At 42.3% G+C, this 17,690-nt stretch overlaps 1 protein-coding gene across 2 annotated transcripts in view; it reads right to left on the reverse strand.

The window, feature by feature from the left end:
- Window positions 1-17,690, reverse strand: part of mfsd4aa (major facilitator superfamily domain containing 4Aa) — a 78,436-nt gene that overhangs the window by 48,426 nt on the left and 12,320 nt on the right. Inside the window, exons 1-3 of one of the 2 annotated variants that reach the window (XM_072278743.1) lie at window positions 8,208-8,325; window positions 7,395-7,593; window positions 2,030-2,272 (exon numbers count right to left, since the gene is read on the reverse strand). In XM_072278743.1, coding sequence (XP_072134844.1) covers window positions 2,030-2,272; window positions 7,395-7,593; window positions 8,208-8,233 — 468 coding nt within the window. In that variant the 5' untranslated portion in view covers window positions 8,234-8,325. Of the gene's footprint in view, window positions 1-2,029; window positions 2,273-7,394; window positions 7,594-8,207; window positions 8,326-17,690 lie in introns of those variants that run through there. The other variant, XM_072278742.1, reaches the window with a different exon arrangement.

A 17,690-nucleotide genomic window follows, 5' to 3' on the forward strand; every position in this document is an offset into this window, starting at 1 on the left:
ATTCCTTACTGTGCTAGTCTGAGACAATTTTCACCGTTATTTATTACTCTGGGGAGTGTGTAGTAACTTAGATAGGACTAGGCCATTTGGCTCCTTAAGCATGTGAACCAATTTGCCAATAAAATGCTATTGTGGCCTGGAGGCGTGTATTTCAGTGTTGCCCCTGTACTGCTGAATACAAATTCAAGTAATTTAATATATCTGTTAGTAAACAAAAATTAGCAATGGTGGATTGGCATTAAACAAAAGAATGCCCAGTTTGCCAATGCTGAAAGGAGTTTTACTGTCCTTACCCAGCCTGCTCTATAGTTGAATGTAGAGCTGGCAGAGTCATTTACTCTAATATTACACACTCTTACATTTAATGAAGGATGGGAAATGAACGTTGGCCTCACCGGTAATATCTCCATTGCGTGCACAAACAAAAATTAAAGCCACTGCTAAACTGTTAACTCCATCTTCTTGCATCATTTGGCTTTTGAGTGCCTATCAATCTCTTCTTTAAAGATACCTAATGACTTTACCTCCACAGCTGTTTGTGGCAATGGATTCCACAGATTCACCGCCCTTTGGCTAAATAAATTTCTCCTCATCTCTGTTCTAAAGGGACGTCCTTCTATCCTGATGCAGTGCCTTCTGGTCCTAGACTCCCCCACTATAGAAGACATCCTCTCCACATCCATTCTATCTAGATCTTTCAATATTCAACAGGGTTCAGTGAGATACTCCATCATTCTTCTAAACTCCAGTCAGTGCAGACCCAGAACCAAATTCTCCACACCCATTAACCCTTTCATCTCATATAAACATGAAAAAAATAGCAAATTTCATGACAAACGTGAGCGCTGATAAACTTGATTTTGATATGGGTCTTTACTGTGGACTGAGAATGGGAAAAGGGCAGGGAGAGGGGAATAATGGTTGGGAAAAGGGGAAGGGAGAAAGGAGGGCATGGGAAGCACCAGAGAGACATTCTCTAATTAATAATAAACCAATTGTTTGGAATCAAATGACCTTGTCTGGTGGCTCAGGGCTGGGTGTATCTGCACCCACTCCATCTCTGGCACTCTTTGCCACCTGTCCCACACCACTCCATTCCTAACATCCTTTGCTCTTGCCAGATTTACAAACTTGCTCTCCGCTCCATGATCCAGCTACGTATAGGTGCCCAAGAATTTTACACAGTACTATATATACCTGCACATATTGGCTTCAGTTTTGGTTGATTCAATATTCATTTATTGCAAGGGCTTTCTCTTTGCTGATTGATTTTAAGATAAATTTTTCTTTAATCAGCTGTATTTGTCACATGTGCATCGAAACATCAAAACATAACATGAAATGTGTCAGTTTGTGTGGACAACCAACACAGTCTGAAGATTGTGCTGGGGGCAGTCCCCAAGTGTGTTCATGCGTCAGGGGCCAACACCCTTAACCAGAGGTCTTTAGAATTAGAAGGGAAACTGGAGCACCCGGAGGAGTGTCACAATGGCTTCAAGAGGAAGATGCATCAGTTCATTGCAGGCACAGAGATGGCAGAGTTAAGGAAGGACTTGGAGTCTGTGGGATGACCTGGAATTAAGACACTTCTCGGCCCAAAAACATCAATTGTTTATTCCCCTCCATAATTACTGCCTGCCCTGCTGAGTTCCTCTAGCATTTTGTGAGAGTTACTCTAGATTTCCAGCATCTGCAGAAACTCTTGTGTATATTATTGTGTGGGATGACCTGGTCAGGTTTGGATGGCCTGAGGAGGATGGGGAGGAATTTTCCAGATTATCATTCCTACCTATTGATCAGAACTTTTTTTTTTTTTTTTTTTTTCTTACCTCATTCATGACACCACATGGTTGTGGAGGCAGGTATGAGTGGAGAAAGAGGAGAAGTTTGGGGAGGTGAGACCTTAAGACTCCAACCAGCAAATAAGCTCGATGGGCCATTGCACCAAGTTCAAATGTTCTTAAACTCGTAAATCATACCTTACTTAATATATAATTATTATAACTGCCTTACTACACATCTCACTTACATTGATCAGTGCCATGATCCAAAATGCATAGGACACGTTTGAGACGAAATGCCTACTGGTTGCCAGAACAACGTTGCTCTGATTCATCAGATGGTGAGATAGCAAGGAATTTCGAATGTGCGCCAGGTCAGCCGAGGTCCCATTTGCAGTGAGGTTGTTCTGCATACAGTTTGTTTCAGAGAGGAAAGGGTCTGCGATCATGGGGCTGAGGAAAGCACCAAAGCCAACACAGAAATGGAGGACCTGTCAATAGAAAGGAAGAGTATTTCACATCAAAGCTAGGAGTTCCCGCCAATTGATTAATTAAAAAAAACTAAAATCAGAACTTAGAAATATATAGCACAGGAATAGACCTGTTGTCTCATCATATCTGCATCGACCACTATGCCAATTATTCCTACCTATTTGTACATGGTCTCTATTCCTTAGTACCTGCCTATTCACGTGTTTGTTAAAATGCTCATGAAAGGTCTTGTTGTATCTACTTCCCTTGGCTGTATACACTAGGCATCTACCATTCTCCGAATAGAACATAGAACACCCCACAGCTTATGTTGTGCAGACTTTTTAAACTACTCTAAAATCAACCTAAACCCTCCCTTCTACATAACCCTCCATTGTTCGACCATCCATGTGTCTAAGAACTTCTTAAATGCCCCTAATGTATCTGCCTCTACCACCACTCCCGGCAGAGCACTCTACACACTGTTCACTGTGTTAGCACAATGCTTTCTGGTACCAGCGACCCGGGTTTATTCCCCGTCACTGCCTGTAAGGAGTTTGCACGTCCCCCCCCCCCGCCCCCGTGAGTTTCCTCCTGGTGCTGCGGTTTCCTCCCACAGTCCAAAAACATACCAGTTGGTAGGTTAATTGGCCACTGTAAATTGTCCTGTGGTTAGGATAGGGTTAAATTGGGGGGTTTGCTGGGTGGTGCAGCTTGAAGGGCCAGAAGGGCCTGTTCTGCACTGTATCTCAATAAATAAATTTAAAAAAAAAATTACCTCTGACATCCACACTAAACAATTTCTGCCAATCATCTAAAATTTATGCCCCTTGTAAATTAAAAAAAAACCTTTCTCCTTTAAGCTTCCTTCTTGCCTTAAGCCAATGCCCTTGTGTGTTCCCATCTTTGGACACCCCTTCGACGCTCCAGAGAAAACAATCGAAGTTTGCCTCACATCTCTACATAGCCCATACACACTGAACTTGAACATTTCAGAGCATCATGTAATACACCCAAATATGCCATAACACGGCTGGTAAACTTGGACTGCATTGCACATATTTGTCTTCTTGCGCTGGGAATGGACACTTTCTTTAAATGGGGTGCAACTGAAATTCGTGATAGATTGTTGGGACAAGAGGGTTATTCCATTAGGAGATCTTGAGTGCAAGGCACCCACATTCTCTGGAATCCAAGTGAACACTAATCTTTTCAAAACATGGGAAAATTTTATAGGGAAGATGCTGAGAAGTTAGCTCCCCGAAGTAGGAACTGTCAATGTCTTCGAAAGGTGTGGTTTGTGTCAATAATTTATGATTGATGGAAGGAGAAACATCTTTCCTCAGAGTGTTGTGAGCCTTTGGAATTCTCTGTTACAGGGGGATAAAAATGCAGTGTTCATTTATTTACTTTTTTTATTGAGATACAGCACAGAATAGGACTTCGAGCTGTTCCAGATTTAATCTGAGCCTGATCACGGAACAATTTACAATGAACAATTAACCTACCAACCAGTAAATCTTTGGACTGTGGAAGGAAACGAAAGCACTAAGAGAAAACTCACATGGTCACATAGTACTAAGGAGAAAAGTGAAAGTGGCAGGCCAACAAATCCAGGGCAAGCATTAAAAAGGGCCACTTTTCAACATAATTGTATAAGGGCTAAGAGAGTTGTAAAAGAGCGCTTGAAGGCTTTGTGTGTCAATGCAAGGAGCATTCGTAATAAGGTGGATGAATTGAAAGTGCAGATTGTTATTAATGATTATGATATAGTTGGGATCACAGAGACATGGCTCCAGGGTGACCAAGGATGGGAGCTCAACGTTCAGGGATATTCAATATTCAGGAGGGATAGACATGAAGGAAGGGGAGGTGGGGTGGCGTTGCTGGTTAAAGAAGAGATTAACGCAATAGAAAGGAAGGACATAAGCCGGGAAGATGTGGAATCGATATGGGTAGAGCTGCGTAACACTAAGGGGCAGAAGACGCTGGTGGGAGTTGTGTACAGGCCACCTAACAGTAGTAGTGAGGTCAGAGATGGTATTAAACAGGAAATTAGAAATGTGTGCAATAAAGGAACAGCAGTTATAATGGGTGACTTCAATCTACATGTAGATTGGGTGAACCAAATTGGTAAAGGTGCTGAGGAAGAGGATTTCTTGGAATGTATGCGGGATGGTTTTTTGAACCAACATGTTGAGGAACCAACTAGAGAGCAGGCTATTCTGGACTGGGTTTTGAGCAATGAGGAACGGTTAATTAGCAATCTTGTCGTGAGAGGCCCCTTGGGTAAGAGTGACCATAATATGGTGGAATTCTTCATTAAGATGGAGAGTGACATAGTTAATTCAGAAACAAAGGTTCTGAACTTAAAGAGGGATAACTTTGAAGGTATGAGACGTGAATTAGCTAAGATAGACTGGCAAATGACACTTAAAGGATTGACGGTGGATATGCAATGGCAAGCATTTAAAGGTTGCATGGATGAACTACAACAATTGTTCATCCCAGTTTGGCAAAAGAATAAATCAAGGAAGGTAGTGCACCTGTGGCTGACAAGAGAAATTAGGGATAGTATCAATTCCAAAGAAGAAGGTCCCACACAGGAGATTAGTGTGCAAACTTAAAGCACACGGTATTGCGGGTAAGGTATTGATGTGGAGGGAGAATTGGTTAGCAGACAGGAAGCAAAGAGTGGGAATAAACGGGACCTTTTCAGAATGGCAGGCGGTGACTAGTGGGGTACCACAAGGCTCAGTGCTGGGACCCCAGTTGTTTACAATATATATTAATGACTTGGATGAGGGAATTAAATGCAGCATCTCCAAGTTTGCGGATGACACGAAGCTGGGTGGCAGTGTTAGCTGTGAGGAGGATGCTAAGAGGATGCAGAGTGACTTGGATAGGTTGGGTGAGTGGGCAAATTCATGGCAGATGCAATTTAATGTGGATAAATGTGAAGATATCCACTTTGGTGGCAAAAATAGGAAAACAGATTATTATCTGAATGGTGGCCGATTAGGAAAAGGGGAGGTGCAACAAGACCTGGGTGTCATTATACACCAGTCATTGAAAGTGGGCATGCAGGTACAGCAGGCGGTGAAAAAGGCGAATGGTATGCTGGCATTTATAGCGAGAGGATTCGAGTACAGGAGCAGGGAGGTACTACTGCAGTTGTACAAAGCCTTGGTGAGACCACACCTGGAGTATTGTGTGCAGTTTTGGTCCCCTAATCTGAGGAAAGACATCCTTTCCATAGAGGGAGTACAAAGAAGGTTCACCAGATTGATTCCTGGGATGGCAGGACTTTCATATGAAGAAAGACTGGATGAACTGGGCTTGTACTCGTTGGAATTTAGAAGATTAAGGGGGGATCTGATTGAAACGTATAAAATCCTAAAGAGATTGGACAGGCTAGATGCAGGAAGATTGTTCCCGATGTTGGGGAAGTCCAGAACAAGGGGCCACAGTTTGAGGATAAAGGGGAAGCCTTTTAGGACCGAGATTAGGAAAAACTTCTTCACACAGAGAGTGGTGAATCTGTGGAATTCTCTGCCACAGGAAACAGTTGAGGCCAGTTCATTGGCTATATTTAAGAGGGAGTTAGGTATGGCCCTTGTGGGAACGGGGATCAGGTGGCATGGAGGGAAGGCTGGGGCGGGGTTCGGAGTTGGATGATCAGCCATGATCATAATAAATGGCGGTGCAGGCTTGAAGGGCCGAATGGCCTACTCCTGCACCTATTTTCTATGTTTCTATGTTTCTATGTCATGGGGAGAACATACGAACTCCTTAAAGGTAGTGGCGGGAATTGAAACCGGATCGCCGAGACTGTGAAGTGTTGTGCTAGCCACTACACTCCGTGCCGAGTTATTGCATGTGACTGGGAAAGTGGTAGAAAGTCAATGAAATAATAGAGAAATTTTGATGGACTAACCAGTCCCTCCTCCTGTATACTTATTGTCTGATATCCAGCTATTCATTTTCTGCAGCTCAGACTGGAAGTGAATGGCATGTAGAAAAAAAAAACAGGAGGAAGCATGGGCCATTTGGCCCCTCAAACTTGCTCTGCTCCAGTATTGAGTATGATCATAGCTGATCCTTTTTTTTTCTCAAAAACTCAGAGTGGTTGGTGCGTGGAATGCACTGCCTGAGTCAGCGGCGGAGGCAGATACACTAGTGAAACTTAAGAGACTACCAGACAGATATATGGAAGAATTTAAGGTGGGGGTTACATGGGAGGCAAGGTTTAAGGGTCAGCACAACATTGTGGGCTGAAGGGCCTGTACTGTGCTGTAGTGTTCTATGCTGTTGCTGAATCCCTCCTAACCCCTGCTCTACCATCATATCCCCTTGATGCCTTTGGTGTATAGAAACCTATCTAACTTTCTGAACGCACTTAGCCATAGTTTCCAGTCTAAGATATGAGAATACCCCAGACTCACCATGAACAATTTAAGAATTAGTTTAAAGGAACTCTTAGATGGGTGCATTGATGTCACAAAAATGGACGTCTATGTAGGAAGGGAGGGTTAGATTGATCTTAGAATAGGTTACATCTCAGCACAACACTGTGTGCCGAAGAGCCAGTAACTGTGTTGTAATGTTCTGTGTTCTATGTTGATGAAGAAGTTTTATCCACATTCATTCCCAAGTGTCCTCCCCAACTTCCTAACACAGTGATCCCTGGTTCAGGACTCCTAAAGCCCTGAAAGGTTTTTGAACCTTTTAATGAGCTCTCTTGTTTTTCCAAACCTTGGGTAAATACAGGCCTCGATGAGCCAGCCTCTCCTCATACAATCCCAGGAATCTACTGTCATCTGAGGACCCAGCAAGAGACAATCCCTTAGAAGAACATCGTACTTGACTACTACACAAAGCACTGGAGGAATTTGCCTTCTCCTTTTTACACTAGCAATTTATTCTTTCTTTCAGTCCAAATAAAGGGCCTATGAATGTTGCTTGACCCACCAAGTTCCTCCAGAGTACAACATCAGCAGTCTCTGGTGCCTATACAGTATGTCAGTTATGGTTTCATCAGGCCCTGTATAATTCTAGTAAGACATCGTGCTCCTGGACACTAAACCATTTACAATGAAGGCCAATATAGAATCAAAAATACGTCTCAACATGTCTGCCAACCTGTAGGAAGATAGGCGAATCCTTCTGGTAGATCCGGACCAGTTGCAGGTTAGCAATGGTGTCTATGCAGCCCATGGCCAACCCGGCCACTGCCAGGACAAAGGCAAGGATGATTACATTGCTGCAGAAGGGGATGATGGAGAAGACAGCTGATATCAGCAGAGTGGAGACAAACAGCGCACTCAGCGAACAGGAGAACCTGGAGAAGACAATTGTAAATCCTGATTAATACAGGTATGACAAGGGACGAACTATAACTGCTGACTGGGCAAAGTAAGACTCTCCTCTGCCTTCCCCACCAAACAAAGGGGCTGTTAAATAAACATTCCACCAGCAAATACACTTATTGCTGACTTCAGTGATTCAAAAAAAAAAAAAATGAGAGTCAGATACATGTAAAATTTGTAATTTAATAATTCGTACAAGTCACAGTCTATACTTGAATACATTTTGGCACACTATAGGCAAATGTTGCTTAGGATGAAATTGTTCAGAAGTTATCGATAAAATATTATGTGAACCATGAGTGAGGTCAACCATAGCTGCTTCTCCTTCTCAGACAGTACTTCAGGATTGAGTTGACTTGTTTCCTCTCTTGGTTATGTCAACTACTCTGACCAAGACCGCAAGAAATTGCACAGGGTTGTGAACACAGCCAACAGCCAAGTTATGATCATGCAAACAAGTCTCCCCTCTACTGACTGTCTATACTTCCTGCTGCCTCAGGAAAATAGCCAACATAATCAAGGATCCCTCCATCCCAAACATTCTCTTTTAGGAATCACAGAGAAGACACAGAATCCTCAGTCTCACCCAAGAGTGATCGCCTTCCAAAGCATTTTTTCTGTGACAGATGACTTGGTCTAAACTTCGTCAGTATGTTTTTCTAGTTTGTAAGTATTGCACTTGTATTTTGGAAATCCTTTGTAGATTTATAACCTCCATAAAAAGTTTACTCCTCAGAATAATACCTGCTTAAAGAAACAAGACAACAAAAATTTTAAAATAATAACTGCTATTAATCTGCTTTGTTAGCTGGAAATATTTTCTACTTAGTTGGAGGGCAATCCACCGCTTGAAATGGTGATAATAGGCAGTATACTTCTACAATTCAAAATAGCTACAATATGTTAAAACAATGCCTATACTTCACATGGCAGTAACTCAATGCATAAAAGCATGCAGACATAGTTAAGAGGTTCAGTTATTGTTCAGACCAAACATCAGAATGGGAAAGAAATGTGATCTATGGGACTTTGACTGTTGAATGACTGATGATGCCAGATGGGGTGGTTTGAGGATCTCAGAAACTGTTGACCTCATTGATTTTCAGTCTCTAAAGTTTACAGTGAATGGTCTGAAAACCAGAAAAAAAAAATCCAGTGAGCGGAAGTTCTGGGCCAAAATGCTTTGTTAATGAGAGGTCAGAGGAGGATGGCCAGACTGGTTAAATCTGACAGAAAGGTGACAGTAAATCAATTAACCACACTTTACAACAGTGGTGTTCAGAAGAGCATCTCTGAATGCACAGCACGTCGAACCTTGAAGTGAATGGGCCACAGCAGCAGAAGACCACACTGAGTTCTATTCACTGAGAGTACTTCATTGTGATCTTCCACATCATTTACCAGCACTGTACTTTATTCTGCATTGTTATTTTATTGCTTAACTTTATTCTCCTCAATATACTGTGTAATTATTTGATCTGTATAAGCACTATGCAAAACCAGCTTCTCACTGTAAATTGGTACATGTGACAATAATAAACCAGTAGTATTAATAAACCAATACCAATAAACCCCTTCAGTAAAGAGACTATCATACAAGCCAGTCTCCCATCCATAGACTCTGTCTACACTTTAATCAAGGACACGACCCACCCAGCCAATACACTTGTTGTCCCTCTTCCCTCCGGGAGAAGGCTCAGGAGCTTGAAGACTCATATGGCCAGATTTGGGAGCAGCTTCTTTCCAACTGTGTTAAGACTGCTGAACGGATCCTGACCCAGATCCGGGCCATACCCTCCAAATATCCAGACCTGCCTCTCGGTTTTTTTGCACTACCTTACTTTCCCTTTTCTATTTATGATTTATAATTTAAATTTTTAATATTTACTATCGATTTGTACTCCAGGGAGCATGAAGAGCAGAATCAAATATCGCTGTGATGATTGTACGCTCTAGTATCAATTGTTTGGCGACAATAGAAGTATAAAGTAAGTATAAAGTACTGACTTGGAAAGCTAACAGGATTACCACAGATTTAGTCATTCTCTCTTCTTTCCAACTTCCTCCACTGGGCAAAAGACAAAAGCTTGAGAAAATTTACCACCAGGTTCGAGGTCAGCTTCTATTCTACTGTTGTGACCGGACATCTGAAACTAAAATCTGAACCCTTGATCTTTCAATCTACCTCCATCTCTGCAATGTAACATAGTATTCTGCATTCTCAGGTTTATTTCCTTTTACACTACCTTGAGATACTCGCGTATGGAATACCCTGACTGGAGAGTCTTCAAAGAAAAGCTTTTCACCCATCTGACGTATTTATCAGGAATGCAACATATTCAGGGTCCTTAGCATTGTCATGGATCCCTCCCTTCTGTCCAACAATCCCCATGACCTCCTGCCTAATGGCAGGAGGTTTGGGGAATTAGGACAAGGGCAAAAACACAAGAACATCTGCAGATGCTGGAAAGCCAGAGCCATACACACAGAATACTGGAGGAACTCAGCAGGTCAGGCAGCATCTATGGTATTGAATAAACAGTTGAAGTTTCAGGCTAAGACTTTTCTTCAGAACTGAGAAGGAAGGGGGAAAAGATTGCAGAATGAAAAGGTGGGGGAGGGAAATGACTAGCTGGAAGGTGATAGGTGAAGCCAGGTGGGTGGGAAAGGTCAAAGGCTGGAGAAGAAATCTGATAGGAGAGTAGACCATAGGAGAAAGAGAAGGAGAGGACCCAGAGGGAAGTGATAGGCAGGTGAGAAGAGGTAAAAGGTCAGAGTGAGGAATAAGTTGGGGGGGGGGGGAAAATGAAGCATCAGGAAAAGGACAAGGACAAAGACAAGGCCTGTTAGGATGGCAAACAGCCACCATCCAGGTTTCTTCACGCATGAAGTGCCAACAGCATTGCACTGTTTACTTTCTAAACTTGTGTTGTAATTGCACCATATGCTACGTCAATCTTCTGTAATGTATTTTATTATTTGTTAGTTTACTTGTGGAAATATTTCTTCATGTGTTGTGTGTGAGATATACTGTATGCACGGTATTGTGCACCTTGGTCTGGAGGAACGTCGTTTCATTTGGTGGTATACATACAGTATATGGGGGTTGAATGTCAATAAGCTTGAACCTAAGACTTTTAACTCAAATCTTAAAGTCTGGCCTAATTTTACAATTCTAGAATAGACATACTCAATGTCTTCACACTAAACCCTTCCAACTTTCAGCCTCTTAAGTTCAAGGAGTTCAAGGTTCCAAGTAAATTTATCATCAAGGTATGTACATGTCACCATATACAACCCTGAGATTTATTTTCTTGTGGCACTCACAGAAAATACAAAGAAACACAATAGAATCAATGAAAGACTGCACATAACAAGACAGACAAACAAACAACGTGCAAAAGAGAACAAACTATGCAAATACAAAAAGAAAAGAACAATAACAAATAAGCAATAAATATCGGGAACATGAGGTGGACAACCCTTGAAAGTGGATCCATTGACTCGAGAAAATCTGCAGATGCTGGAAATCCAAAGTAACACACACAAAATATAGTAGAAACTCAGCAGGTCAGGTGGCATCCATGGAAAAGAGTAAATAGTCAACATTTCGGGCTAAGACTCTTCATCAGGAATAGAAAGGAAGGGGAGAAATCAGATTAAGAAGGTGGGGGGGATGGGAGGAAGAAGTACAAGGTGGCAGGTGACAGATGAAACTGGGAGAGAGGGAGGGGTTGAAGTAAAGAGCTGGGAAGTTGATTGGTGAAAGAGCTGGAGAAGGGGGAATCTGATAGGAGAGGACAGAACATCATGGAAGAAAGGGAAAGGGTAGAAGATCAGATTAGACTGCCTCGTCGAGCACCTTCATGCCATCCTATATATTGGTGAGGCCCAATGTAGATTGGGAGACTGCTTCGTTGAGCACCTTTGCTCCACCTGCCAGACAGAACAAAAAAAGGGATTTCCCGGTGGCCCCCCCACTTCAATTGTACTTCCCATTCCGACATGTCAGCCTATCACCTCTTCTACTGCCGTGATGAAGTAGAAGAGCAACATCTTATATTGCATCCGGATAGCCTCCAACCTGATGGCATGAACATTGATTTGTCAAACTTCCGGTAATTGCCCCCACCCCATCTCCTTTGCTATTCTCGTCTTTCTCTCACGCCTTCTCTTACCTGCCCATCACCTCTTTCTAGTGCTCTTCCCCTTCCATGGTCTTCTGTCCTCTCCATTCAGATCCCCCCTTCTCTCCAACCCTTTATCTCTTACACCAATCAACTTCCCAGCTCTTTACTTCACCCCACCCCCTCCCCCGGTTTCACACATCACTTCATACTTCTTCCTCCCTTCCCCCAACCTTCTCATTCTGACTTCTCCCTTTCCTTTCTATTCCTGATGAAGGGTCTCAGCCCAAAACATTGACTGTTTACTCTTTTCCAAGTCAGTCCATAGGGTGTGGAACATTTCAGTGCCAGTTATTAAAGTTCACCTCCTTGATATTCGGTTGCCATACCCAACAACTCAGGCCATGTTTAGTCCAGAAATTTTCCTGTGAAGTTTCTTGGGATGATTCATTACTTTTAAAGTGTCCATGGGCATGCAAATCTTTGCCTCTATTATAGAATACAAGGGATAACAAGCTCTCATGCTGCACTATCTCAGCTGGGAAGCAAACTGATTATTCCCCTTTTGTTACAGTGCCCAAGCTAGTTAGATATTGGTTAGTCTCACAGGCTGTGTATTTATACAAAACATTTGGCAATGGAACAAACAGTAAAGGGCACACATACTCGAGGAGTAGGGGCAGGCTGACAATACAGACAGAAAGGAGATGGGGATTCTAGGGGATTTCCTCTTCAGCTCTTGTACAAGTATGAAGAGATTAGAAAGTGGCACCACTGTCATCATATTGCTGGTAAAGTAATGGACAATCGCCCCACTCCACCATCCCACTTTACACAAAATTTCCAGAGTTATACAGCACAGAAACAGGACCTTCAGCCCATCAAGTCCCCAGCCTTTTAGCCCATCTACATACATCCCATTTGCCTGTATTACATCCATTCCTTCCACACCATATCGAACCGAGTCTCCGTCTAAAAATGTAGTAACTGCACTACTTCTGCTGGTAGCGTGCTCCAGATGTCAATCTCTCCCTGTACAAAAAAAAAACTTCTGGAAATCCTCTTCAAAGCTGTTACCGCTCACCACAAACCTGTCGCTTCTTTTTTTTTTATATATATTGCTATCATGAGATGAAATATTTTAACTATTACCTTCTCTAGTCATCCTTCAGCCTCTTTCACTCCAGGGCATGGTAAGTTTTAAAGAGTTTGACAGGTTGTGAACATCATTTAAGAGATAGAGGTTGCATTTCTTTCTTTATTTATTGAGATACAGCATGGAGTAAGCCCTTCCAGTTCTTCGAGCCCTGATGCCCAAGAAACCCCAGGTTAACCCCAGCCTAATCATGGGAAAATTTACAATGACCAATTAACCTACCAACCGGCATGTCTTTGGACTGTGGGAGGAAATTGGAACATCCAGAGAAAACACGCGCAGTCACGGGGAGAACGTATAAACTCCTCACAGGTAGTGGCAGGAATTGATCGTAGGTCACTGGTACTGTAAAGCATTGTGCTAACCACTACGTTACTGTGCTATCGCTTGCTTAGGGCTGGCTCAGATTGCTTCCCAGCCAAGGTATGCTTTTTGAAGTATTTTCTACTGTTGTGACATGAGATATTCCAAATTATTTATATTCCAACTGATACAGCATTTTTAAAACGCAGTACAAGAACTATTATGCTGGTAATAGCTTCTTCCCCCAGGCTATGAGACTTTTGAACACCCAGTACACATTATTTATGACAGCGCCAGTAACAGTACTGTTGTACATTTAACTATATGTCATATATGCACTTTATCAACTTGAATATCTGCAGAATACATTTTTATCTGTTAATATTATTTTATGTCCTGTATGTGATATATGTACTGTGATTTTCAACTTGGTCCCGGAGGAACATTGTTTCATTCAGTTTTCTACATGTGTATGATTGAATGACAATAAACTTGAGCCTACACACAGCAAGATCCCTGAAGCATCAGTGTGCTGAAGTCTTAGTTAAAAATTTTACTTGGATGATAGATATTGGCAAGAACATCTGGCAGAAATCCACCTCCCTTCCATGAAGTAGTGTTATGGAACCATTTACATCCAATAAGGAGGGCAGTCATGACCTTGATTTAATGTCATGTCAGGAAAACCATCTCCATTAGTGTAGCACTCCCTCACAATGACAAGTGGCAGTGCTTCAAGTGCATCACCAAAAGCACCCCTAACCATCCAAGTCATTCTCTTTGTGTTGCCATAGGGAGATGGTGCAGGAGCCTGAAGACCCGCACTCAATGATCCAGAAACAGCTTTCTCCCCCAACCGCCATCAGATTTCCAAACACCACAAATCCATGAACACCACTTTGTTATTCCTCTTTTTTGCAATGTACAGCAACTTCACGTCTTTGTACTGTACTGCAAAACAACAAATGTCACCCAAGCCAGTGGTAATAAATCTGATTCTGTTTTCAACTGACATGGAGAAATTTGCATGGATGAAGTGCTCAAGACCCTAGTGGGGAGTAAACCCTTTTTTTGTCTAGATTTTCCATCCAGCCCTGCTCCCCACCCCAGCCAATACATACATCCCTCAATAATTTGGAATCATAATTTCACAAGAGATTGTTGGCTCAGAAGGATTCACAAAGAACAAAAATCATTAAAAAAACATGCTATTGTTAAAACCTTCATTGAAATTCACAACAGTGACTCATTAAAGTGAACAATTACTTCATTCAACAGGATTTATCCAGGGTTTTTAAAAAAAAACGTATTCATAGTTTCAAGTGACATTTCTACGTCAAGAATTTTAACAGCAACACAGGTTATATTCAATACAATGGAAAACACATTATTACTTTATTTGTTAAGTCATGTGCAGTTAAATCAACAATCAAAAATAAGTCCACTATCAGCTGGGAACTGCACACACATCACCTAAAGGACAATTGAAGGATATGTTATATTTAGTTAAGTTTTCACGGTGGGGACGTGGGGGTGAGGGAAGAAATTGTCTGACTGAGAATGAGACAAACAAACATAATTCAGAATTGGCCTCTATTCTACTCCCACAACAGACTAAGCTGGCCTGGAATGCGTATGGATTGAAACAAAGTGACATTAACTTTGCATGTGAGAGAGGAATCCGGCTCTAAGCAATGCAATAATTGGTACAGGATGCATCTGGCAAGAGGAGATACTCTGGGAATCCCAGTCAGAGCATTGAAGGTTGACAATGGATTGAGCAGAAATAGCTAGTGGTTAGCACAATGATCTACAGTACCAGCAACCCAGGTTCAATTCTTGCCACTGCCTGTAAGGAGTTTGTACGTTCTCCCTGTGACTATACAAGCTTACTCTGGTTCCCTCCCACATTCCAAAGACGTACCAGTCAGTAGATAAATTGGCCATTGTAAACTGTCCTGTCATTAGGCTAGGATTGAACTGTGGGATTGCCGGGCGATGTGTCTGGAAATGCCAGAAGGGCCTACGCTGGGCTGCATCTCAATAAATAAATAGGAAGTTAAGATGCTGACTAAACGGTCTTAAGTTTAGTTGTAACTACAACAAACACTTGCATTTATGTAGTGCAAAGATACTGTCTTGTCTCCCTTTCTCTTCACCATTTACACCTCGGACTTCAACTACTGCACAGAGTCTTGTCATCTTCAGAAGTTTTCTGATGATTCCACCATAGTTGGATGCATCAACAAGGGAGATGAGGCTGAGTACAGGGCTACGGTAGGAAATTGAGACATGCTGTGAGCAGAATTATCTGCAACTTAATGTGAAAAAGACTAAGGAGCTGGTGGTAGACCCGAGGAGAGCTAAGGTACCAGTGACCCCTGTTTCCATCCAGGGGGTCAGTGTGAACATGGTGGAGGATAACAAATACCTGGGGATACGAATTGACAATAAACTGGACTGGTCAAAGAACACTGAGGCTGTCTACAAGAAGGGTCAGAGCCGTCTCTATTTCCTGAGGAGACTGAGGTCCCTTAACATCTGCCAGACGATGCTGAGGATGTTCTACGAGTCTGTGGTGGCCAGTGCGATCATATTTGCTGTTGTGTGCTAGGGCAGCAGGCTGAGGGTAGCAGACACCAACAGAATCAACAAACTCATTCGTAAGGCCAGTGATGTTGTGGGGATGGAACTGGACTCTCCAATGGTGGTGTCTGAAAAGAGGATGCTGTCCAAGTTGCATGCCATCTTGGACAATGTCTCCCATCCACTACACATAATGTACTGGTTGGGCACAGGAGTACATTCAGCCAGAGACTCATTCCACCGAGATGCAACACAGAGCGTCATAGGAAGTCATTCCTGCCTGTGGCCATCAAACTTTACAACTCCTCCCTTGGAGGGTCAGACACCCTGAGCCAATAGGCTGGTCCTGGACTTATTTCCTGGCATAATTTACATATTACTATTTAACTATTTATGGTTTTATTACTATTCAATTATTTATGGTGCAACTGTAATGAAAACCAATTTCCCCCAGGATCAATAAAGTATGACTATGACTATTCCTAAGAGGCTTCAGCAAGCTAAAATACAGATAAGTCATTAGGGTTGATGTGTAAATGCTTGTCCAAGAAGAAAGCATTTAAGCAATATCTATGAAGGAAAGGGAGGGAAGTCTGAGAGATTAAGTAAGGGAAGAGTGTAAAGTCTACTTGACTGAAGGTAGATGCATCAATGACTAAAAAAGGCACAGGATGTGTCAGAGGCCAGGATAGAAAGCCCCTTAGGGGCTTTAAGGCCTCAGGAAATTTCAAAGTTGGGGAAAGGGTGAAGTCATGAAGGGATCTGAGAGAGATGAAAACAATAATAACATTCAAGGTTAAATTGGAGATAGGAATGATTGAGAAGTTATTGCTGAAAGTGAAAAGGGGAATTTATCTCAGACTATTTATTCACAAGGTGGGCAAGTGCTGACGTGGATGTGATAAGCTTAACGACTTTTGTTTTACAGTAAATACTTATATGAACATGAAACAAAATTTACCAATAGAAGACAGTAATGTTCTGATCTAACAGAGGTGGTGGGAATGGGACATACACATTTGCGGAGTAATTGGCTTAACCTCTGATTAGTTGGTTCCTGTTACTTCAGGTTTACTTAACACATGTACATTAAAACACAGTGAAATACATCATCTGCATTAATGACCAACACAACCTAGGGATATGCTCGGGCTGGCTCGGAAGTGTCGCCACATACTGGAGATCCAACACAGCATTCCCACAATGCTCGGCAGAAAGAAAATAAAAGGACACAATAAGCAACAAAACAGTAAGCAAACCAAGCCTCTTTTCTCCTTCTTAACCACATACAAACAGTGCTTTGATGTTGCAGTGTTCTCGTGTGTGCATAGCCCCCCCCTCCCCATTTGCTTGCCTTGGTCCTGATTGGCTACCCTTTCAGTTGGCCTTTGAATTCTATTGGCTTACATTGCTTTGGATCTTAGGGATTCGTAGACGGTATCTATTTCGATATGCTCATTTACAGAGTTATCAGAAGAGAACCATATAAAAACATATTGAAATAGACACCATCTGCAAACCCCCAAAAGCCAAAGAAACGTGAGCCAATAGAATTGAAGGTCAACCAAAGGGGTAGCCAATCAGGGCTGAGGCAAGGGAATGTGGGGGTTACATAAATGCAAGCACTCCCAGAGACAAACACCAACAACTGTGCATTGAGTGTATCACCTCAACTGGTGATGAAGCATCTGCAAGTTAATTGCCAAGCTCAGCAAACACCGTAACATCAAACACCTCAGCCCGAGCTACCAATGTTCACCACCATCCTAAACAAACAGTACTCCAACTGTAGGGCAGGTCTCCAACCTCTTGTATCCTAATGAGAGACAGTACCTTTTGGAAAGGAGCGGAGTAAATTGTAACTGTTTGAGGGATAAAACTAAAGATAGCTCAGTTT

Source organism: Mobula birostris, chromosome 14 (genome assembly GCF_030028105.1).
Source record: "Mobula birostris isolate sMobBir1 chromosome 14, sMobBir1.hap1, whole genome shotgun sequence".
Lineage (NCBI taxonomy): Eukaryota > Metazoa > Chordata > Chondrichthyes > Myliobatiformes > Myliobatidae > Mobula > Mobula birostris.